This window comes from Stegodyphus dumicola, chromosome 1 (assembly GCF_044657685.1).
Source record: "Stegodyphus dumicola isolate Sdum_Otavi_A_Nest chromosome 1, ASM4465768v1".
NCBI lineage: Eukaryota > Metazoa > Arthropoda > Arachnida > Araneae > Eresidae > Stegodyphus > Stegodyphus dumicola.
Window position 1 is genome coordinate 156,306,656 of NC_140768.1, and position 26,065 is coordinate 156,332,720.

Genomic DNA, 26,065 nt, shown 5'->3' on the forward strand with positions numbered 1-26,065 from the left:
TCTTAATTGGATTCAATATTTTATAACATTAATTTTGCAGTTGAAATAAGTGGGTTAAAATTTGTCCCACCACACACTTGAATTTTCGCTCAATAGATGGCAGCACTCACGATTATTTTTTCTTTTCTTTTTTCCATCTACTTTTTTTGTGATTGCGCGTGTTTTTACATCCGTTGTATGCTCTGATGTGCTAAAATGTCTAGAAAAAAATTAAAAACTCAGGAAGCTTTGGATCTTTTTGTTGAACTGCCATCTGATTGCGACTCATATGCTTCAGATGTAAGTTCTGATTCAGATGAAATTGAAATCCAGGAGAGAATAACTGAGGTTGAATTTATTTCTGAAGAAGTAAGGGAAGTAGTTATAATTTGTTTCGCTTTTTAAAGACACAGACCCATCTATGCATGTGGCTGCCACCTATGTGGCACTGTAAATATGAATCGGAAGTATCTACCCAAAAATTTAAAAGACAAATGTATGTCAAGAGAATATATAGAATTTTCAGTTAGCGACGATTCAATTTATTGCATAAAATGGAAGGATAAAAGATCTGTTTCTATCCTGTCTTGCTTGGAAAAGACAACTGAAATGAAAGAAATTAATAGAAAAGAACGAGATGGAAAGACAAAAAAAGTACTGTGCCCAAACAGCATTATTTCATACAATAAGAATATGGGATATGTCTACTGATTGATCAACTGAAAGTACTATATGAAATAGACCGCAAAAGCAAGAAATGGTGGCACATGATTTTTTTTTTAACTTTTTAGATGCGAGTATAGTAAAAATTGTTCGTGAACCCGATCATGATGTAAAAACAATGAAAGATTTTCTTCTCTCATTTATAGAAGGTCTAATGGCACTTGCAGGCAAGAAAGAGCTGAAAAGAAAACTGAAATCCCCAGTTCAAATAAAAACTAAAAACCCGTTCGTACAACCAGAAAAGAGACTAAAAAATGTAATTCACATGCCAAAGAGAATGAGCAGGAGAAGATGTGCATATGGCAGCACATCGAAAGAAGAACGACGAACATTTTGGATGTGTGAAACATGTGAAGTGCCTCCATGCCTACAAAAGAATGAAACAACATGTTTTTCAAAGTTTCATGAAAAATGGCTTTTTTTTTTTCAATTTTAATTATATATAAATGTTTTTGAATCAAGTGCCAATTTTAATATTTTATTTAATATCATATGTACAAGTATCAAATTTTAATCTTAAAATAATATTCAAGAAAATATTTTCTTTTGTTCCTAAAATTTAAAAATATTAAATATATGTATGGAAAATGTGCATATGCAAAATTTTACAAGTCATGCATATATGCAATAAGTACAAAATGCATTTTAGTGTGTTTATTATGAATATTTTAGAATGCACGCTTTATTTTGTTTATTCATTCCATATATGATTTTTTTTTCCTGCTATACACCAATATGCTATAAGACATGTGCTAGTTGCATGGTGGGACAAACGGTATCCCACCTTGCCCCATAAAAAATAAAAGCGCAGAATTTTTTTCAAGCCTTAAAGGCACTTAAGTAAGTCCATCTGACTTATTCTAAGGCATTTTTTTAAAGATTAAAATATATTTTAAATATGCGTGTCGCAAAGGGTTAAAGGAATTTCTATAAAATTTCAAATAGATTAACATTCTAAAAATATTATTACCTGTGAAAAATCAAAAGTTATAGAGATATAAAATTTCAATAAGAAACAGCTGTATTCTTTAAGAAAACAGAAATTTTCTTCTTCAGGAAATTTACCACAAGTTTAAAAATTAGGATCTTAATTTAATACTTGGTAGAATAAGGTATAAACTACAATCATGAAATTACCAAATGTGTTTATTAATTATAAATGAAGATGATAAGTGCAAGAATAGCCTTAATTTATGATGGGGCACGTGTAAAATCAATAACCTTAACTTTATCACTGCTAAATTTAACTCTATCACCGCTACAACTTTTAACCTTCAAATTTTATTTTCGAAGATATTGCGTCATATCAGTTAAAGAATTAGAAGAGTCTATTAAAATATATATATATATATATATATATATAGTTTAATTTATAGAATAAATCACTTTTATAACTATAAATAAATTATTCTTATCTATTCTTTAATTAAATAATATCCACCACCCTCCCATTTTTTAATGTTGAAACATACATCTAATCAGTCTCAACCATATATGGTTAAAAATAGCTTTTCAGGAACTTCGCAATGATATTTCTCACTTTCACGCTAAAATAAATAAATTAAAATAATAAATAATAAAATTTTATTTAGATAAGATAGGATAAGAGATTTATCATCGAAATATGATAGCTAACCACTTAACAAGAGAGCAGAAAAGCTTATTTTCGACTTGATAAAATATACTCACCCCCAAAAAAATACAATAAAATAAATTTTGAGACATATACCATTTATTAAAATAACAATCACAAATGCATTTTATATTGATAGAAGTCATGTGTCCTTTTATTCATATGAGCTTTTATCAATGTGAGCTTATTAGCGTGGGTTTATATCTATGTGCACTTTTATCTGTGTGGGTATTTGTCACATGTGAGCAATTATCACAATAGAGTTCTTTATGCAGGCTTTTTTTTTTTTTTTTTTTTTTGTAGTAAGTTGTCAAGTGGGCTTTCATCTGATCACTGTAACTGATTTAATAAAAATATTAATGCTTGGTGCACTATATAATAAAAAAATTATGAAGTTTTTTCACTATCAGGTATTTGACAAGAATCTGTATTTAAGCATCAGTTATAACATTCATTCTAAAGCCTACTTTTTCCATATTTGCTTTTGACATTAATAAGCTTTTAAATAAGTAAAATCCATTGAAAACATACAATTTTACACAACTGTGCTAAAATGTTATAATCTTTAACCAAATAACTTGATAATTTCAATATATTTAACTCTCTGGTTTTTAAGATTGTAAATAATTTATAACATAATATTTATGTTTATAATTTTAAAAAATACACAGACATATATATAGAGAGAAATTTAACAAATACACCATCCACATCTCTTAGTTATCTAATGAAACCTACAAAATTAAATTTCGGTTAGAGTAGACCCTTGTATTATTGTGAAGTTGTTGTTTCATTTATGGTAACCTGAGTAGTTGAATGTTCCATAAATAAACTTTTACCTAGAATTGAGTGCTCCTTCGACTTTTTAAGTGAAAATATATTGATGTTTACATGGACAAAGTCAAAGAAGTGTGCAATGCCTACTCAAAGAACTGCAAAAACTCAGATATTTTGGGAATATCTGTTGGATATCCACAGTAGGGAACCCCTTGAATTAAAACCAACAAAACTGCAATAAAATGCCAAACGTGAACAGTTTCTGTTCATCTCTAAGACTGCATTATTAGAGGAATCATTCAGCCAACCCACCAACTTGAACTGAATTAAAAAAAAACTTTTAAGCTTGAACTTTTCACATTATCAATTTATGCTCGGATGCTGAGAATAAGTTGCAACTTCAGTATGTGACTTTTCTTTGGTACTTAAGTCTTTGCATTTATAAAGTAAGTACACATTATTGGAAGTTAATAAAACATGTTCCTTCTGCTAATGAATACATAAAAATAAATAAATAAATAAAAAACAGAACAATTTTCAAATAAATATCTAGTAAGCATGAGTTTATTACCTACAAGGAAAAGGCATTTGCTTACCGACTCATTCTTTCAATCTTGTGCCAGTGTTTGCGTAGTGATTCATTTAACACGTGGCTGCCATACACCTACAGTATACAAGAAGATATCTTTAGAAGTACCTTGTCATATACTATACAGATATGGTGTAGGCATCCAAGAATAATTTTTCAGTTTTAGTACACCATATCGCAATTTTCGTAAGCATTCTTTTTGTTTCATGCCAAGTTCTAACAAATTTTACAGCAAAAATTATGATCCTTCTTTTTTTTTTTTCTTTTAAATCTTAAAAACTTGCTTTTAAATATACACTAACAGGATTTGCCTGCAATGGAAGAAACTCTCATAAAATTTCTGGAAGTACACAATAATTTGCTGCAAAATCACAGAGAACAGCTGCTTTAAAATTGCTATAAAAGGAGCAATTGCTTTGCTGCTTTCTTTAAGACATCAGTTATAAGGTATTTTCTTCCTCCTTTCTGCATGCCTTTGTGGTGTAATGGTAGCACAATCGGCACATATTCCAAGTCCATGTTCGAGTCCCGGTGAGGGCATTGCACATCTTTCACACCTCCTACTTCAAAATAATCATAATGACTCAACAGTTGCATCTGAACTAAAAGGTGGTGGATGATGATTCTTCACCACCTGGATTTGGTGACAAGGGTCCCCTAATACCAATTTGCTCTTCAAAAGGGGGAGTATATATGGTATTTTCTCTCTCCTTTCTACTTGCCTTCGTGGTGCAACTGTAGCACACTTGGCACAAAAGGTTCAGGTTCGAGTCCTGGTGATGTCGTTGCACATTTATCATATCTCCTACTTCAAAATCATCCTAATGATTCTACACAGTGCAAAATTTCCATCAGAAAAATATAAACAAAAATCCACTTTAATAACTAGGTTTATTTATGGATTTTTAGGGTAAATACTTGATTGAAATGTAAAATATGATGTATGTACGCATATGTAATAACCAGTGTTTTACAAAATAAGGTAAACCACAAGGGGGGAAGAAAAAAATCTTTTGCTCAGTGGCGTAGCTAGGGTGGGGCAAGGGGGGACATCTGTCCCCGGGCGCAGCATTTAGGGGGCGCCAAATTGATGTTACGAAATTTTAGAATGAAATGTTTTCTGTTCTTGGCACAGAGAAAAGGGCGCAAAATCTTCAGTCGTCCCCAGGCTCTGAAAACCCTAGCTACGCTACTGCTTTTGCTCAAGGAAACTTTCATTTTCCTCAAAGACATTTAAGTGCATGATGCATAGATTACTGGTCACATTGTTAGCCTCACCAGTTAGAAATTGACATTTTAAACAAAGAATACTTCGCACATAAACTAGATTAGTAATATTTGATTTCAAAGGTAATTAGTTATGTTTCTGACGAGGATGCGAGATGTATCTAACTGAATTGCTAAATAAGATGTCACAAAACAGCATATATGTCATCTTTCCTGCTGTTTATAAAATAACTGTGGAAACAAACAAATGATTTATTAACAATTTAGATGAAATGACAATTGTATACATCACATAATGAGGCTTATTTGCTGCATGGGCCAGTCGTAAAAACACAGCTAAAGAAAGATTGGTACTATTCCGTTTTGAGGACCGTAAAAAAATTGCAGCAAAAGTACCAAATCTAGCAAACATGCCCATTTGATGCGTAAGTTTATATAGTTCTATATTTCTTAAGACGCCATTGAAATACTAGTTTAATTTTTTAATCCTTTTTTGATATCCTATGGATTTAACAATTTGGGAATTGCCCATGAAGAAAAGTCGGCTAATCTTTGGAATATGGTAACAGGTAGTTTGGCGACATTTTGGTAAGGCGATAAAGGTTACTAGCTAGGACTTTAGCAGTGTACATGGATAAAGTCAAGAGTGTGCGCAATGCCATTTTTGTGCAATTCTGGAATGTTTATTTAAGTGAAAATAGGTCGACGTGTACATGGATGATACTGTGTATGTGCAATTCTTAAAAACGCGGCAAGCAGTGGGTGATTCTGCACTTTCTCCCAATTTTGCACCTAATCTTCCTCAAGATTAAGCATTTTTGTTCCATAAAAGTTCTAGTATAAGCGTAATTTGGCTAGCAGATTGTTGGAAAAAATTTTGAGTAAAAAAAAAAAAAAAACTTGCCTCTACTTTGTGTAAACAAAGTGGCGTCCAAAACAAAACTAGCAGGTTGCTGTAGCAGGGTTGGTCGCCAAATTTTCGCCAAAAAAATGCTAAGTTACCATAATCCAAAGATTAACTGAAAAGTCTGCAATAGAATTTTGGGTAAAGAGCAGAATCACCCACTGCTTGACGCGTTTTTAAGAATTGCACTTACACAGTATCCATGTCAAGATTAAGCATTTTTGTTCCATAAAAGTTCTAGTATAAGCGTAATTTGGCTAGCAGATTGTTGGAAAAAATTTTGAGTAAAAAAAAAAAAAAAAACATGCCTCTACTTTGTGTAAACAAAGTGGCGTCCAAAACAAAACTAGCAGGTTGCTGTAGCAGGGTTGGTCGCCAAATTTTCGCCAAAAAAATGCTAAGTTACCATAATCCAAAGATTAACTGAAAAGTCTGCAATAGAATTTTGGGTAAAGAGCAGAATCACCCACTGCTTGACGTGTTTTTAAGAATTGCACTTACACAGTATCCATGTACACATCAACCTATTTTCACTTAAAAAAAAATCCCAGAATTACTCAAAAAGGGCTCTGCGCACATCCTCGACTCTATCTATGTACACAACGACCTATTTTCACTTAAACAGTAAAAGAAAATTTACCCTTATAAAAAGCGGCAAACAAATAATTGGGTGATTTTGCACTTTACCAAGAATTTTTCGGGGATTTTTCCATAAAAAATGCATCATTCAATATAGAAAATTATGTTTGAACAACCAACAAGATGAAATTATGCTTTAGAGGTAACTCGGTAGTGAAATAGCAATGCAGGCATCCACTCAGTTATGTTTAGCAATTTTTATATAAATTATAAAAATGATGTGGAATAGTTATTTACTCTTATGCTTCCATTCAGTCATGTTTAGCCATTTTTATATAAATTATAATAATAAAAACGTACTATATGAAATTAACTTTTTATCTAAATTAAAACATCAATCTTAGATAGTTATTTACTATTATACTTCCTTTCTTGCGTTAGGGTTGCTACAATTATTTTTGGCAGCACTGTCATTAACAATAGTTTGGGATTTTTTACGGCTCTCAAAACTGAAAGATTCTTACTAATGTAATTTTTCCTCACTACATGAAGCTTATCTAAACATAGGTTTATTCACATTATTTTTCCACCCAAATGATTTGTTGCCATGTAAAACCAATGATGATTATTTTCTGTGTGAATATGCATATGCTTGTTTAAACAACATTTTTGTCTAATTTCTTACATATTACACCCATGAGGTTCTTTTCTTATGTGAGTATGCATATGATTCTTTAAATGCTGCTTTTGCCTAAACGACTTGTTACATATTTCACACAAATGAGCTTTCTCTGCTGTGTGAATATGCATATGCCTTTTTAAATTTGTCTTTTGACTAAATGAACGGTTACATACCTCACATACATGAGGTTTCTCTGCCGTGTGAATAAGCACATGCACACTTAAACTCCTCTGTTCTCTAAATGGCTGATTACATATCTCACACCTATAGGGTTTTTCTCCTGTGTGAACAAGCATATGCTTGTTTAAATTACCCTTTAATCTAAAGGACTTGTTACATATATGGCACAGGTGAGGTTTCTCTGCTGTGTGAATAAGCACATGCCTGTATAATGCACACTTTTGTCTAAATGATTTACTACATACTTGACACATGTGAGGTTTCTCTCCCGAGTGAATAAGCATGTGCTTGTATAATGCACCCTTTTGCCTAAATGCTGTTTCACATACTTCACACACATGAGGTTTTTCTCCTGAGTGAATAAGCATGTGTCTGTCTAAAAAACACTTATGTCTAAATGGCTTATTACATACTTCACACACATAAGATTTCTCATCTGTGTGAGTAAACATATGCCTGTATAATGCACCCTGTTGATTAAATGACATTTCACATACTTCACACACATAAGGTTTTTCTCCTGTGTGAATAAGCATATGTCTATTTAAAAAACACTTATGTCTAAATGGTTTATTACATACTTCACATACATGAGGTTTCTCTCCTGTGTGAATAAACATACTTGTTTAAATCACTCTTTTGTCTAAATGACATACACACAAAGTGTCTCTGTGGTAGAACTATGCATGCGCTCTTTTGAAATATTCCCGTTTTTAAATCACTTATTACACAGCTGTTACTCAAGTTTTTTCTTCATAAAGTTCAACATTTGTTGCCCTTGATATGTGGTCATGTAGACCAGCTACATATTTCACATGAAGTTCGCGTTCTGCTTGTATGGAAAATGGGTGTTTAACAGAAATTTGAACAAAAGTTCCTAATGGTTCACTCGCAAACATACATGAGATTATTTTTATAAAAATATTAATGCATACCGTTAGGCTCATCTACTGCATGAAATAAGCCTCTCGTGGTTTTGAGTAATATTTCATTAAAAGTTAAGGGGGCATATTTTCAAATTATGCGTCAGCATATACAACTTTAATCGCAAATTTATGCAATTATACCACATATACTACAGTACATGAACATGAAGTTCTAATTTTCAGAAGTTTAGGAAGTGTTTAAGAATTTCAAGGGTAAAATCCTAGTATACGGTGCAGCCTTGGCGTGACTTTGAAAATTATTGCCAACACCAAAAATGATCCAAAGAACGTCCACATATATACTATACACACATAATATATGTATATTAGGAGTTTTACAGAATTCCGCAAATCGGAACCCGGAAGTGTGTTCTACGTCATCACCGGATATGTACCTTTGATATCTCCGTTGGCAACAAAGCTTGGCGAGCATTTGGCGTTATTTTTTTCCCGTAAATTTTTCCGCGAGGTCAAGAATTGGCGCTAATTTAGTTCAAGTGTTAATTAGCGAGTGTGAGGTGTGTATTTTTTGCGCCATTTTTCTCGCTTTCCTTCAGCTATTTATCTTCTTTTTTTCTATTAATAATTATTTGTATTTTGTTATATTTATGATTAGTGTTTGATTTTCATTTAATTTATAGTTGCATTTTATTTACAACATATATAATTATTGATCTGTGTTTCGATTTGTAGTTGTTTGTTTTGCCGATATGCAACCAAAAAAGATGAAATTACTTATAATTGGAGATTCAATGGTTAAATATTTGGATGAATATTTACCGGCGAATCTTCTGAATTATGAAGTAGATTAACATTCGGAAGCACTTCCGCAGAGAACCCGGTAAATGTAAACATCGCCAACTTTGGCGATAATAGTTCAAACCTGGTAACCTAGCTAATTCATCCTATTCGCTTGTGCGAAGGTTGTCGTTGTTCGCATTTGGAGATTTATATTATTCTCTTATTTATTGTTATTTTTTCCGAATTTTTTAACAACGAATAGATAGAAATATTTTCGCATAATTAAAGAAGTTTTCGTCGAAAGATGCCGGTTCTCGGCTCGTCAGTTCGGGATAAGTACGTAATAATGAAAAATGACACTTGTAAAAGAAATATTAGTATTCTATATGAATTAAAGAAAATACATATGCCAAGTATAACGTAAACGTAAGTATAAGAATACTAATTTTTATTTTTTAAATGAATTTCTATTTCCCGTTATGCTTAATACACTGTTTTCTGTGCTAACTTGAATTTAATACAAATTTATTTTCGTATATCACGTTTAACCTGTTAGTTTTACATCTACACACTTATTATCTGTGAATTTTTACTACCATTGTCTGCTAACTTGAATTTACATACACTAAAAACCACGTTTACGGCTCGGCTCATAGGAGCTTGGCGAGTAAAAATGCAACGGCGCCAACGGGTTCTCTGCGGATGAAAACCCTTACATTCTTTTCCTGGTGCAACAATAGAAAGGTTAAGACGTAAGATATCCTTTTTGGACAATCGATACCATTTGATTTTGGTACATGTTGGTACCAACAATTCGAACGACAGTGTTGAATAGAGCTGGAGCAAACCGCATGTATTCGTTACTGAGTAACGGGTACATCGGTTGACTCGAAGTACCGATTCGGTACTCACAAATTCATTTCGTTACTCGCATCTGTCGTACGATGCGGTTTGTTCGAGTACGAACGATGCGGTTGCTATACGAATACGAATGATGCGATTTCTATGCGAATGCGAATGATGCGGTTGCGTGACAATGTGCTCATATTTTTCATAGATAATTTTGAATTTTTTTGGGCATCGGGCAAACTCTTGTTTACATTATGTGTTTTAGTTGAAATACTATTTAGTTGTTGATATTTAAGAAGATGAGCAATTTTGATAGCGGGAAGCGTTATTTTGTATTTGCTTTTTACTATTGCTATTTATGTTTGTAATTTGAAAATTTAGATGGTTATTTATTTATTTTTTTTCTTGAACGTGCCATAGTGAGATTTTATTGATTTGAAATATTTATATACTGCACTTAGGTATTGTTTATATAAGAATATGTAGGTTAATATAGGTTCTTTACTTCCTTGTATCAAATAAAATGGTAGTAATTATTGTAATCGAGAAAACTTTGGGTATCATATTTTAACCGAAATATCCGTTTTTGACAATTACGGAATCCATGTGAATTATTTTTTGGGGTGACGTATGTACGTACGAACACAATGAAGGACTCTCTCTTTTTTTTTTCAAAAAAAACTTATTGTTAAATGTAATCCCATTTACTCTAAGCTCATACTTATGACTAATGATTATGACTCTAAGTTGATACTTGAAAGGGATTTTTTTCGTGATGTGCAAGTACGTATGTATGCATTTTGCATAACTCAAAAACGATTAGTTATAGAACGTTGAAATTTTGTATATGGGTCCGTTATAACATCTAGATGTGCACCTCCCTTTTTATTGCAATCGGTAATGCTACCAAACATAAATATGTATATATATATCAAATAAATTATAATTAAATGTAAAGTACATATATATATGTACTTATAATTAAATTTAAAGTACACACACACACATAAACATATATATATATATATATATAATAAAAGCTTTGGCTTTTATTTTATTTAATTATCACTAAATAAGTTACTTGACTTTTATTTTCGCAATCATTGGTTGTAGTCAGGACTTAATTTTTAAAATTAGAAGTGCTGGAGCTCTATGGAAGGCCATCAGGAAAGATGAATAAACAAATAAATAAATAAAAATAAATAAAATAACTATTACAATAATAAAATAATTAGCAACTAGAATATTAAATGAATATTATAATTCAATAAAAATTTAAAGACAAATGAAAATTTAGTTAATTCTTAAATTAATGATGAATAACTAAATAATGAAATAAAATACCAGACATCGTCTTGTTTGGGGGCTGTGGCTAAAATTGCAATTTAAGAACTAAGCCGAGCATTAGCTAAATTTAGGCTTTTGATGAGAAAATAATGTACTGTTTACCAGAGTATAGATAGAAATTTGGTTATGTAGCCCATTCTTCTAAAACGACGTTTCGTTGCTGCCTTCCACCACCAATTTTTTTTTTTTTTTTCCCCGGTTTCGGTTTGTTCGGTCAGCAAAGCACACTAGGGCTATTGCCCCTACGGGGAGGGAGGCCTTCGTGGAGGATTTTTTAAAGGGAACTGACTCATATGCAAGTTACACACGGGGAAAACCACGAAAACGCCCGTGCAGCTAGCCGTTAGCCGGGAATTGAACCCAGGACCGAACTATTAGTGCTCAGCGACTTCACCGCTCGAGCTCTGGTGGGCTCTTTTTTTCTTTTCATTCTCTGTTTGAAAAACGGGTGTTCACTTTACGATAAAGTAAGCACCTGTTTACTTCAATTAAAATGTGTGAGACGATATGACTCTTCCTACTTTAATCTCACTTAGCTTTTGATTTCTAATATTTATTCAATGTTTTCTGTAGACAAAGTATTCTGATTAGAATAATGGATATCAAACATGTTCAAAAGGTGTGTATCTGAATATAATTAGGTTTTTATAACATAGGGCCCATTTTATTAGTTTCACATAGTTCTAAAGCAATTGACCACAGTATCGTTGTTTTGAAAGAAAGTAAAAATGTGAGAAATGTATAATGAACATTAATATACAAGCTTTATTAAAAGTAGTCGGCCTTTTAAAACGTGACCGTCTATGCTTTTAGATGATTTTTGGAGCTCTGTGCATTTGCTCTGGCATCTTAAAAAAGTGATGTTCAATATCAACGTATGTTTATGTTCTCAAAAATACAGGTTTCTTTCAGAAAGCGACCTCTTAGAAGTCGTCAATAAATGATTCAGTATAGTTATTTTCTAATAGACCATAGAATAAATTTATTTTAACGTCAATTTTAAAATGGCTGCTTGTACTAAGAGTTAAGAGCAATAAGACTCTAATTTTTCTTTTGCAATTAGCTGTCATGCCAGCTGAATTGTTTTCTGCAGAATCGTATTGTGTATAATTGAAATATTTAGCTATGCATTCAACAAATATACAACAAATGGAAGACAAATCATTAAAAAAAATTAAAATTTGAACATTAATAATAATTTTTTTGTTATACATAAAATATTATTAATGAATGATGAATTTATATCATATTATATATAAATCAAAATTTAACTCCTATACCTTTATAAGAAATTGGAGAAAAGCTATAAAGTGAATTAATTTTTAAAAACAAAACGAAAATTTAAAAAAAAAAAAAAATTTTGTCATATACCTAGAATCTAAAATTGACGAATATTGAATTTTACGCCTCATGTGTGTATGCGTGTGTTTAATTATGGCAAAGCACACTATGGCTATCTGCCTAAGGGATGGATGCTTTCGTGGAGGACTTTCTAAGGAAAACTGGCTTGTATACACGTTACACATGGGGAAAACCACGAAAACACCCATATAGCCGGATCGTTAGCGGGATTTGAACCTCGAACCGAACTACCAGTGTTCAGCGACTTTACCACTCGGCCGGTGGTGGGCCGTTTTACGACTCATATAATAATAAATGCATATTCATATTGTAACAGAAATTTTGTTAGAAGTCTAGCATATGTATGGTTATTTGTGATCTTTTAAAACTGTCGTAACATGATGCATATTTATCATTATTGTGAACCAAAACAGTATGCTTTACATCTTTACAAATATACGTGATAGATTTTAATATTTATTTCTGCATATACTTACGTTTCCCAAAGACACGAAAGCAAGTTAAGCAGACTTAAGTTCTCTGTTAGCTAGTGTAACATAATTTCGGATTCTATGAGCCTTCCAGAATTATTAGCAAAATAGTGGAAATGTCTTTACAAAGTATTTTTATAAGCAAACAGCAGATGTACACTGAGCAGTGATCAACTGATATATTTCTTAAATGATTTGGTTTAGTTTATTATGACAAAACACACTGGGGCTATGTGCCTAGGAGGAAAAATGCCTTCGTAGAGCACTTTCTTAGGAAAGCTGGCTTGTATGGTACGTGGTAAGCTGGCTTGTAAGCTGGTACGGGAAAAAAACACAAAACGCTTATGAAGCCAGCCCGTTTGCCTGAGATCGAACTCAGGTCGGAACTACCAGTGTTCAGGGACTTTACCGCTCGACCGCTGATGAGCCATTTCTTAAATGAATAAAGGTATACTCATAGCATTATGAAATAACATTGATTGAAATATTTAGTGCTTCACTATTTTATCTATCTCTAATAAAGTAACATAAAAATGTCCTTACCTTTTATAGATTTCTAAATTTCTTTTAAGTTCTTTCTTAATTCGTACTTAACCTATGCATGTGCGAATGTTTTTATCGATTATATTGTTAAGTGTAAAAAGCAAGTTGACATTTATAACATTGCATTCCTTGTCTCAACAAATAACAGTCTCAACTAGGAGTTTTTGGAAAAGGGATGAATTGGGGAAATTTCACCTTTTCTTCATTAGCGGTTCTGATGAAGGGAATGGGGGAAGCAGCAAACAAAATAACGAATAACGGACAAATAACGAAAGCTAATCTTTAATGCGGTCTCCCAGTTTCTGTATTTTTATTTGGGAAAGTTTTATGGTCATTATGAAAAAGTGAAAATTTGATATGGATTCCGCATGACTTCCTTCTACGACTATTTAAATTATGCTCATTTTTGCTGCACTTCATTTAAACTTATTTCCTCGAATTATTCTAACTCAATTAAGCGATACCCGAAGGCAAGTTACAAATGGCACCAAACATTGCAAATTTTGAAACTAAATTTCCCGGTCAATCTTTGTCCTTGCATTTTTATTTTTTCATAACAAGTATAAAACTTTGCCAGATATAAATATAGAAACCAGAAGACGACATTAAAAGTTAGATTTCATAATTTGTCCAAAATTAATTCTTTTTTAAATTTGATATTGGCAAAATATGAATATTTTCGTCATTTAAAATACTTCTGTATTTTTGTTGCACCGTATTTAAACTTGCTTCCTCGAGTTATTGACATTAAATTACATTAATTCCATTATCTATTGCAAATCATCTATTTACAACATCTCTAAAAGGTCACCTTTTAAGAGATCTCTATTTTGGGGAACATAAACAAACATTGGTAGTGAACATCATCTTTTTAAGACCACCACATGTAAAATCCTCTAAAAGCATGAATGGTTGCATTTAATGAAGACCCATTACTTTTAATAAGGAATGTAACATTAATCTTAATTATACATGTTTTTGATGTGTGTGCCAAAATAGTGATACCGTACTTCCGTTGCTTTAGAAATGTGTGAAATTTAAAAAATGGATACTATACAACAAAAATGTTATTATATTCAGATACACACCTTTTGAACACGTCTGAAATTCATTATTCTGCTCAATATAATTTGTCTGCATAAAATATTAAATATTATTAAAAAATCAAAAGCTAAGTCGAAGTAGAAACAGTCATCTCCAAGGATAAATAAGTCCTGAAGTCTTCTAAGTCCTGAGTCATCTCTTCTAAACCATTTTAATTGAAGTAAACAGACGTTCGCCTTATCGTAAAGTAAACACTTATTTTTCAAACAGCGGATGAAACGGGAAAGAGGGAATTGGTGGGGTAAGGCAGCGAACGAAATAACACTTTTTCGAGCTGGGGATGAAATGAGAAAGGACGAAACGATACTAAGCCAGTAAGACAAGATCTGGTATTTTACTTTATTATTTAATTAATCATCATAAACTTAAAAATTATTTTAATTTTTATTTGTTTTTACATTTTTATTAAATTTTACTTATAAGTATTTTATACTTCAGTTGCTAATTATTATGTTACTTTAATTATTCATTATTTTAATCACTATTTTTTATTATTTTAATTATTAAGTTTTTTAATAAGTAATTTTTTGTTTTTTAATTATTAATTAATGTTATTATTGTAATATTTATTTCCTTTCTTTCTTTATTTTTTCCTATTTTCCCGACGGCCTTCCGTAGGCGCTTCTGACTTTAGAAACTGAGCCCTGACAGCAATAGAAAATTTAATAATGAATCATATCCAGTGCACCAAAAAATAATAGCCAAAATAAAGTGAATTATTTCTACTCAAAAATGCGACGCAAAACTCCCTATTGCAGCACTACCCAGTTCCCGCGGGGTAGAAAAGCTCACGTGATTCAATGCGATGCGACGTTTCAAGGCCCTTTTTAGGGCCGTAGACCGATAAAATAGGCTCAGGATACGGATACCGATGGATTTTACCGAAAGTAACGAGTAACGATACGATAGTAACGAGTACTGTTTCACCGAGTAACGAATACATACGGGTACACAATTTCTCGTTACTTCTACAGCACTAGTGTTGAAGATATTCTTAAAAAGTACGATTGCCTCTTTAAGGATATTAAACGTTTGAACCCGAATATCAATGTTATCATTTCAGATATCCTACCACGTGGTGAAGATTTTTTCACAACTTTAAATCAGCGAGTAGCAGCTTTGAACCGTTTACAGGTAATTAATAGAAAGATTGTAGAAATTAATTCTCAACTTGAAAAGTACTGCCAAAATCGAGAAGCGTTTTTTATTTGCAGGTCGTATCATCATTTTGGAGCTAAGTTATTGGCTAGGGATGGATTACATCTAAACCGTCTGGGGAACAAGAAACTTGCGGCAGTTTTCCTGGATAATATCAAGATTGTTTTGACTTCAAAGCCAGTTTCTACAAAGGTAAGTCCTTTTGTATTGCCTTGTGTTTCATTTACTACATTGGATTTTCCACCTCTGAGTGATTCTTTTGTTTCTGCAAGCCCTTCTTATCCTCTCTATTCAACTGTTTTAAAGCATGGTTGTGCTGTAGATGCTACTAAGAAGGCTAATTCTGATTTGAGAAATGCTGCTAAAGTTGCTTCTAGCTCTTGGCTGAAGAGGGTTGCTATTTCTGGTGCTGGATCTCGTTTTAAATGTGTTGTCCATGGTGGTGACTCTCATTCAAAGAATGCTGTTAACCACACAGATGGTTTTAGTTTGCATCTGCAAAATGATACCACCCCTGGCTCACATCCGAAAAACGTTGCCAACCCAGATGCTAGCTCTCGGTCTCTTTGCATTGCTGGCCATGGTGGTGGATCTCGCCCAAGGAACGCTTCTGTCCATAGAACTGGTTCTGGTTTGCATGTAAGGAATGGGACTAAACCTAGATGTCATCCTAGAAATGTTGCCATATGTAGTGTTGGCTCTCATTTTAAGTATGTCAATGGTTTTAGTTCACGTCCAAGGAATGCTGCCGTCCCTCGTTCTGGTTCTGATTTGCGTCCAAGGAACGTTGCTACCCCTGGCCTAAGTCCTGAGAATGTTGTCATTCCCGGTGTTGGCTGTCATCCGAAGAATGCTGCTTCTGGTTTGCATTCAAGGAATAACGTCACTCCCAGAATGGAATAATATCCAGAATGGAAGAATAGAAATGATATCCTTGCTGATGTTGACTCCTCCAGGCGTGTTGCAGTCCATGGTTCTGGCCGTTTTCTGAGGAGCAGTGCTAGTTCCACTGTTAATTCTTCTACGAACACTACTGTCCCAATTGCTAGTTTTCAGAAGAAACCAATTCGTGCTTTTGGTGATGGTTTGTGTCCAAGGAGGGATTTGACTGTTAGTGGCAGTTTGCATCTGAAGAATGCTGCTTCAGCTGTTTTGCGCCTAAGAAGTGTAATGGCCTACATGGGATCATCACTAAAGAATGCAGTCACTGCTGCTGGTTGTAGTGTACAGCAGGCAAGTGCTGTTTCTTTCAGTGATTGTTATCCATTGTATTGTGCTTCTGTTAGTGGCAAAGGGAGTTTAAAAAATGATTCAACAAATTTTGATATTTCACAACCTAAATTGTGTACAACAAAAGATGATTTTTACTCTGACTTTGCCTCTAGTTATGTTTTGCAGCAAAAGAACATTTCTATGACCAGAAAAAGCACTTCTTGTAGTTCAGGCCTAAGTTTCTTTCACTTTAATAAATTTTGTTTACTAAAAGATCATGTAGAAAGCAGTGAAATTAATTGTCAAGTGAGGAAAAATAAGTCTATGTGTCCTATTCTGACTGGAGGGGGGTCCGAAATTGACTGTAATGCACCATCGCTTTATCCTAGAAAATGTGATATTTGTAAAAAAAACTATAAAACTAAAAATTCTTTTAATAATCATAAAAAAAAATTGCAAAGAAAAACTTGAAACTGAAAATTTTAAACTTTCAATAACTTCTCCTCAGAGTAATATTCTTATAAACATTGATAATGTATTGAGTGCTAAAAAATTAGAAACCAAAGAATGTATTAGTGATAAAATAGAAATGGCTTATCTTCGTAAATGTGAAATATGCTTGAAAACTTATAAATTGAAGAATTCATTTTATAACCACAAAAAAAAAAAAAAAAAAAAGTTCAAATAAACAAGTAGCTGATTTAAAACAAAATTTTTCATCTGTTTACCCTCGGAAATGTCTAAATTGTAATAAATGTTATCCTTGCAAATTATCATTTTTTAAACATAAGAAATTTTGTACAGAAGTTAATAAATTGTATGTATGCTTCATACCTGATTGCCATAAGTCTTTTACATATGTTTTAAATTTTAATAAGCATTTAGCAGATGAACATAATTTAAATAACTTAAAAGAATATTCATTTGAAACAATGAGTTATTTTCAAGATTGGCTAGAACTGGAAGGAACCTCAGCATTTACTTCATTCAGAAAGTTTTCTAATGTAACGAAAAATTCTAAAACTTATCATTATTATTGCTGTCAGTTTACCACGCAAGGTTATTCTGATTTTGAAAAAAAAACTAGTCGGAAAAATGAAAAAGGTACAGTTTCAAAAAGTGTATGTTGTCCGGTCAGAATATGGGCTTGTGAAGAAATGAATAAAATCTCTGTTTTTTACTTTCCTAAACATAATCATGAGCAAAAGTTTGAAAATTGTAAATATCAGCCATTGAAACAAAGTACGCGGTGTTTGATAAAAGCAAATTTACGTTTGTCTGTGCCTCCACAAAAAATAAGGGATATCTTACAAGATGGATCAGGAAATCGCGAGAATAGAAATAATTTCCCTGTAAAGGAAAGCTTTGTCTCCCGTAAAACTATTTCTGCTTATTCTAGATATTTAAACAATTCATTGCGTCCAAGTAGTGATGCAGTTTCTGTTAATTCAATCATTGAAACTTTAAAATGTGAAGCATACAATCCTGTGTTATTATATAAGCCTCAGAATAATTCAACTTTGTACGGTCCAACTGATCTAGATAATCTTCCAAATCATAAAGTATCGTTTGCTCTTGGTCTTCAGACGCGTGAACAGAAAGAAATGATGATAAAAGGTTGTACAGAGATTTTATGTATCGAATCTACACATAAGACTAACCAGTATGATTTTTACCTTCTTAATCTTATAGTACCTGATGAATTTGGTTGTGGCTATCCAGTTGCTCATTTTATTACTAATTTTCTAGATGCTGACACTCTTTATTGTTTATTTAATAGTTTAAAGTGTCGTGTACCAAATTTATATGTAAACTGTGTAATGACAGATGATGACAAAGTTACATATCCTGCATTTTCAAAGGTTTTTGGTCAAGATATTAAGCATCTTTTATGTTCGTGGCACATACGCCAAAAAATGCTAGGAGAATTAACAAATATATTACATGAAAGAAACCAGATCACTTTTCATGATCAAATAAGTAAGTTTTTGAATGACTATTCTAGGAAAAGTAGAGATTTTATTGAATATTTTTCTGAAAATTATAAAAACAGATTAGAGGAATGGGCTTTGTGTTATCGGAACTTTCCACATGCATTTACTGATACTAACATGTACTGTGAATCTTTTCACAATCAGTTGAAAACTGTTTATTTTAAGCGGAGACATAATAGACGATTAGATATTTTAATTTCTACACTTCTGACAATTGAGAAAGATAAATATTTAAATCATACCTATAAATTATACACTAATGTATCTCCCAGAAATTCCATTTCTTGTTTAAGTAGGCATCAGAGAGGACTTAAAATTAGGAACAGTGATGTAAATAAATGCTCTGATACTTCTTGGACTGTTTGTTCTCAGACAAAAAATAAAATATATACTGTGCAGCGTCTTTTTGAAATTTGTCCGTGTCAGGATTTTTGCTTTTATAGATGCCCTAAAGTATCATGTGTCTCATTGTGTAGTCACTTGTATCACTGCAATTGCTTAGATAAATTGCTGTGCAAACATATACATAAAGTGCATTCATTCCTTAATAAACAAAATGATTGGGTGTTTAATCCCTCGGGGATTAATCTTGAATCGAATCAGAAATGCAATGAAAGTATGAAATCAATAAATGTGTATTCTGTTAATCATTACAATCCACAAAGTATTGAACAGAGAGTAAATGCATGTGAAAAGCTTGTAGAAGAATTACTGCAATTAATAAGACAACCAAAAGTCCAAAATGTCATGTTAAAGTGTGTTCATACAACATTAAATTCATTAGTTTCAGAATGTAGAGGAATTTTAAACTCGAATGAAAATTCAAGAGCAGTTTCAAGTGCATCATGTCCAGTTTCACCAAATCAAAAACTTAACCCACAATTGTTTAAAACTTCTAAAAAGAGAAAATTACAGAAATGTCAGCAGAATAAGAATCAAGATTTTAATGATAATGTAGATGACCCAGAAATAAATGAATGTGTGGAAAAGAAAATTAAATTTAAAGCCGTAGCATTTGATTTAAATAACAGTGATAAATATCTATGTGATTTAACCAGTGTTGATCAAAATAAATCATTTTCCCTTCCATTAAAATCTAGCGAAAATATTTCTGAAAGAATTTTACAAATTGGCTGCTATAGTATCAATCGTATTGCTTTAAAGTCTTTAGATTCTTATATCAGTAAAAGTGAAGAATTTTTTATAAAATCGGTTTGTACAGATTTTGTTAGGGCGTGGTTATTTGATGTAATCATAAATGCATTTTTAAACAAAATTTTAGAAAGTGATGATCAATATACTTTTGCTGATTCCTCGATTACCCAGCTTATCTTATCTGATGCATTATCACTTGGAAATGTTTTTCCTGTTTCTTTGAAATTTTTCAAATATTTATTGATTCCTGCTTGCATTGATTCTCATTGGGTTCTGATCATAGCAGATTTAAAGAAAAATACCTTTTATTTATATGACTCGTTAATAAATTCATGCAATCCAAAATACATAAACTTAACTAATAAATGGTCTAATGTAATTAACAGTGAGTTACAAATTAACGGTTCATGGGATATTCAATGTCTACCGCATGCTTTACAAAATGATGAAAGCAGTTGTGGGGTCTTCATCTGTTATTATGCATTTCAACATGTAAATACATTAGCCTTAAATCTTCCTTTAGATACCCTTCAATTTAGAAAATATATTTATAATATTTTAACCGAGAATGTTCCACCTTGTACACAGGAAAAGATAAATTTATCATCAGCAGAGCAAAACTTTTCAGTAAATGTTAGAATGAATAAAGATTTGACCAAATCATGTTTAAAAATACATGATATTGAAATTACACCATATATGTTAAAATCTATAGATCCTTTTATAAGTAATGAAGAAGAACACTTGTTTAAATCTGTATCTTCACGTTTTCGAAAAAGATGGCTCTATAATACTATAATTGATGCTTTTTTATTTAAAATATTAAACAGTTATGAAGATTTTGCCTTTGTTAAGTCTAATTTACAAATTCCTAAACCAAATTTTTGTATTAAAGATCCATTACTAACAAGATTGAAATCAGCGAAATTATTTTTTATCCGTGCAAATTTAAATTGTCATTGGATATTAATAATAGTAAATATTCCAGATATGGCTTTTGAATTTTATGATCCACAAAATAAATCATGTGGGCAAGAGTATCAAATTTTAATTCATACATGGTGTGAGGTTTTAGCTAAAATATTTGCTACTAGCACTAAATGGAAAATAATTTGTCCTTCACATATTTTGCAAACTGATAATATGAGCTGTGGTGTTTTAGTATGCTACTATGCTTATCAGAGGATTAAAAATCAAAGTTTAAATACGCCAGTTAATATAACTGAATTCCGGAAATTGATATACAAGCATATAATTTTAAGTGATTGATATTTTTAAAGAAATTTAAATTAAGAAATGTTTTTCAATTCCATTCCTTTGGTGATGCTTGAAAAATATAAAGTATAATGGACAAATATTTTGCAATTCATCTGTTGCCATACAGTTTCTATAAAAACACTTTTTTTTTTTTTTAGTTTGCTTTATTTTGTAATGATGTTATATGGCCAATAAACAAATAAAAATGCTTATGTTTATACGTAACTTGGTAGTATAAGAGAAAATTGTTAAAGTAGGCAACAATGAACCCTTTTGGCCAGGGTGATACCCCCAATTGTGGATAATAGAGAATAGTTCATTTTATGTTAACAATGCATTCTCGGGGGACCTACATGCCAAAATTTTCTCTAATTTTTAAAGAGGAATCAGAGAATTTGTACTTAACACTTCATCCCATTGACTGTGAAGGATTTCCTCAGGAATGATTAGTGGTTCTGCACCAATTTTCATGGCCAATGGGACAGTATGCAAGTACTGCAAATTTTTCTGTTCATAAATAATCTCATATCTGATCTCAATCTGATCATTTTTAATATTTCAGGCTTATGTTTGCAAAATGAATAGTGCATTGTTTTCAGTGATCTTGGCTGTTTCCCAATTGAATTTAGTCTTCTTTATTTTTCAGTAAACGATTGGCAGGAATCTGGTATGTATTTAAAAGTCAAGAGCAAGCTCTGCCAGGAGAATTTTCTGATAAATTTTTGAGTAATATGGTTGAATAATAATATTTATACTCTAGTCAAGGAATTTTATCTGATATGTCTTTATTTTCAGAAATAAAAGTTGAATAAAAACTTTGTAAAATAATTATTATGTATTCTGAATAAAGTCTGGGGAAAAAATTATCCATTGTTGAATTATTTTTTACTGAAAATTACTCCACATATTAGGAATTAGTCATATCTATGAAGCATAATATAAGTAGTGTTTCTTACAAGACATTGACTAATACATTATCCCAATTTCTTCTTAAATAAAATATATTTTCATTCTTTATTTCATCATCCATGATATCAATTGATTTTCATTGATTAAGATTAAAAAACACTATAGTCACTTAAAAATGTGGACACTTTTTTTTTTCGCTGGTTAATAAGAGTACTTGCATATTTGTTAAGTTTCAGTACGTAAAGCTGTATACAAATTAAACTTTCACACATTCCAATATCAAAAGAGCTACCAATAATTAGATATTTTAATTTTTCAACATTCAAAAACAAAGAAATAGGAGTGAACTTGCTGCTAATCAAAAAGATGAATATACTGGTCTTATAATAATTATGAAAAATGAGTGCTAAAGTTACAGCCCATTTTTTAATTTTTAACTATTTATTGCAAAATAAGGAGGCTTAAAAGTTTGTGTGTCAGGCAAAGGGCTTGTGGTCTTTCACACAGAAGAGTGTAGCCAGACTTATATTAAAGCATTCAGGAAATTAAATAATTTTAATTCTAGAATAAGTCTTATCGTTACTTAATAGTTAGATAATGCCTATTATTATTTCCTGTCATTACAGAAGTACTTGCTGAAATTTCTTTGTTTCCCATTTGCATGGATAGTTTCAAAGAGTTGAATTTTCTGCAGAACTCTTAATATCCATAAATTGTTTGACACATTAAAAATAAGTGAATATTTGCTCTAAGCATATACATGTATTTCATTTAAATTTAATAATAATAGCATATACATAAAATCCAGATTTGATTTAAACATTCATAACTAAAGAACAAACACTGCTTTTACAAAGATCATGTTTTCTCCCATTTTGCATCAGTTACAGTTATTTTCATGCACATGAGTATATTTTGAAGTATTAAATTAATTATCATTTCTATTCTTGGATGCTCTATGACTCAGAAAATAAAACTTAATGCTAATCTGATATCTAATTATTAATCTACTAAACCAAAATAATGAGGTTCTATAGTGCATGAATTGGGCAAAAGTGTGCAGTTAAATTCAAACTTGTAATATTCTGTAGCAACCATTTGCAGTCACATTTCCTAATGTTTTCATTAAACAGAAAACTTTACAATTCTAACACATTCATAAATCTCTTAAATTTGTATCATAATATAGTAGGAATGGTTCTTGGAATTAAGTGTTAATTATTTCATCAATGTTGAACTGTGCTGTTTTTCTCTCACAGCATGAATAAATGTGACTGATTATAACAGCAACTAATATTGTGATATGCAGAATAGGGGTGTAAAAAGCCTACAACAAGCAATTTTAAATATTGGGTCTAGTTGAGCACTATTACAGATTGAAAACGTCAAAGTGTCAAAAGTATATGGAATAAAACCTGCATTTTTAGAAAATGAGAGGTTTCATAAATGAATACTGTAATGATATACGTAAGGAACCAAAAAATATTTTTTAGATACGAGATACTGTTCTGTATTGGTGTGTATGATTTATACTGAGAAACATGACACAAAAATTTAGATCATTTCAGATAGGATTTCACCAGAATATTTTGTGTTATGGTATATCATTTGTGTATGTGGAAGTGATCTGTTCAAGATATAACTGTATTTTCATGCCAAAGATTACACCTGCAAAACATGAAACATATCCTATGAACTTTGCAAGGTATTAGCGAAACAAAAATAAGAATTGGTTTTGTTGGTGCAAATTAAATGCATTATACAGTATCAAGTATATACCAAACATTTTCCAGATTTTCTAAACTGGTAAGTAAAGACAAGAATACGTCCAAGTACAGTTTTAAAATACTACTACATATAAATAAAATTGTTGTGAACTGTTGAAAAAACTACAAAAAAAATTTAGATTTTACTATGTTAAACCACGTTGTGTTTATGGAGTATAAAAATTAACCGTGGCTTCATCACAAATTTAATATATCTATAAAAAAGATTTTGTACTTTTTAAAAACGTTACCATAGGTTCAATGCCATATAAGGTATTTAAAGTAGTGTTGTATTATACATAACAGCCAAACAGATGTGATTAGGGAACCTAGAAACATTTGTATAGATATAATTATTATATTCTTGTCTGTATTCATAAAAATGCTACAGTTAAGAACATGACTGTTATCTTTAATAAAATTCTGAAATAATTTAAAAGTTTCATATGTGCAGAGGGATATTTCTAGATCATCTATTCAGGCATAATAATAGTTGTGTTACCTTTTGGACATGAGATCCGAAGGCAGGAGTGCAGAATGGATGCATTTTGTACCAAGAATGGTTACTAAGCACTGGACGATCAGATTTCTAAAAAATTTTGAAATCAAAGAGAACTTTTTGTACCTTACGTGCAGTGACTGCTAGAAGCAAACCACGTAGTCTGTGAATAGATGTTCCAAATATTCAGTTAATGTGAGGCTGTTTCCATGAGAAAGGTAGCCCCTACATAATTTATAACATCCGATCCAAAAAAAAGTTAAAGCTTGGTTGTCATTTATTAACAAACAGATTCACTAGTACAGAGTAGTGCACTAAATTTAAATAGCATTTTTAATTAAAATTATATTGAAGAACATGGATGCCTGCCAATGTTGTTCATCGCCAGAGACCTACAAGTTAAAGATCCCTGATATGTGATATTGCAGTAAATTTAGATACTTTTTTAAATTAAATCCAAGAATACTTGTACCCATGAAGATCACTACTGGCCTATGAATTGGCAGCCAGTGGAGATGAACGCCTACCTGGTTTACCCCGCGAATGGGCTGGCTGCATGGGCGTTTTCGTGGTTTTCCCCATGTGTAACGTGTATACGAGCCAGTTTCCCTTAGAAAGTCCTCCACGAAGGCATTCCTCCCCATAGGCAGATAGCCCTCGAGGCTTTGCCATAATCACACACACTACCTAGTTTACCGGTGAAAAAAGGACTGAACAGATTTTAAAACTAAACTAAAGAACAGCAGTGCCCATTAAAAATATTGATGGTTATTGGCAGTTAGCCAAAAGGTTTCAGATACTGCAGATAATTTAATAACCTAATAACATAACACTCCAAAAATTTTGGAAAAAGTTAATGACTTAAAACAACAAAGTACCAGTTTTTATGAGAAACAACCAGTTCTTTGAGAAATTTTTGTTTAAAAATTGGAAGGTCTCTGCAAACAACAATGAAGAGATTTTAGAAAACTCTAATTCATACACTTTTTTCTTTGTCACAAAAATATTGACATCAAGTGATTCCTCTTAAAAAAAGCAGAAAATATAGCTCTGAACAGAAGTACATTTTCAGTATTGATCTCCTTTTCTAGAAAACCATTGTGATTAGGAAAGGTATTATCATTTTCTTCTAAATAATGATCAAGGCTGCAGTATGCCATCCTCCCCCAGAAGTTTGCGTAGGTGATTCGTTAGTGCAAAATTCTGGCGATTTCGTTCGTTTTGTTTGATTGCAGCTAAACACATTCAAGGGCTATCTGACTAAAGGGAGGGATGCCTTCTTGGAGGACTCTTTAAAGGGAACTGCCACGTATATACGTTACACATGGGGAAAATCAAGAAAACACCCATGCAGCCAGCCCATTCTCAGAGATTCGAACCACAGGCCGAACTATCAGTGTTCAGTGATTTTACCGCTCGGCTGCTGATGGGCAAACATAGTAAAAAGCATTTTTTAATAGTCAACGAATGCTTCAGCATGGAATTGCTAATATTCTGAGA

At 31.8% G+C, this 26,065-nt stretch overlaps 1 protein-coding gene and 1 long non-coding RNA gene across 2 annotated transcripts; one reads left to right on the plus strand and one right to left on the minus strand.

The window, feature by feature from the left end:
• Positions 1–2,741: 2,741 nt before the first annotated feature.
• Positions 2,742–8,703, minus strand: LOC118205988 (uncharacterized). Its single transcript, XM_035378267.2, has one exon. The coding sequence runs from the start codon at positions 7,891–7,893 to the stop codon at positions 7,093–7,095; it is 801 nt and encodes a 266-aa protein (XP_035234158.1). The 5' UTR covers positions 7,894–8,703; the 3' UTR covers positions 2,742–7,092.
• A 3,057-nt stretch (positions 8,704–11,760) lies between these two features.
• LOC146999351 (uncharacterized) lies at positions 11,761–22,257 on the plus strand. Its single transcript, XR_015042728.1, has 2 exons — positions 11,761–15,965; positions 22,038–22,257. It is a non-coding gene; the product is annotated as an uncharacterized LOC146999351 (long non-coding RNA).
• Positions 22,258–26,065: the final 3,808 nt, after the last annotated feature.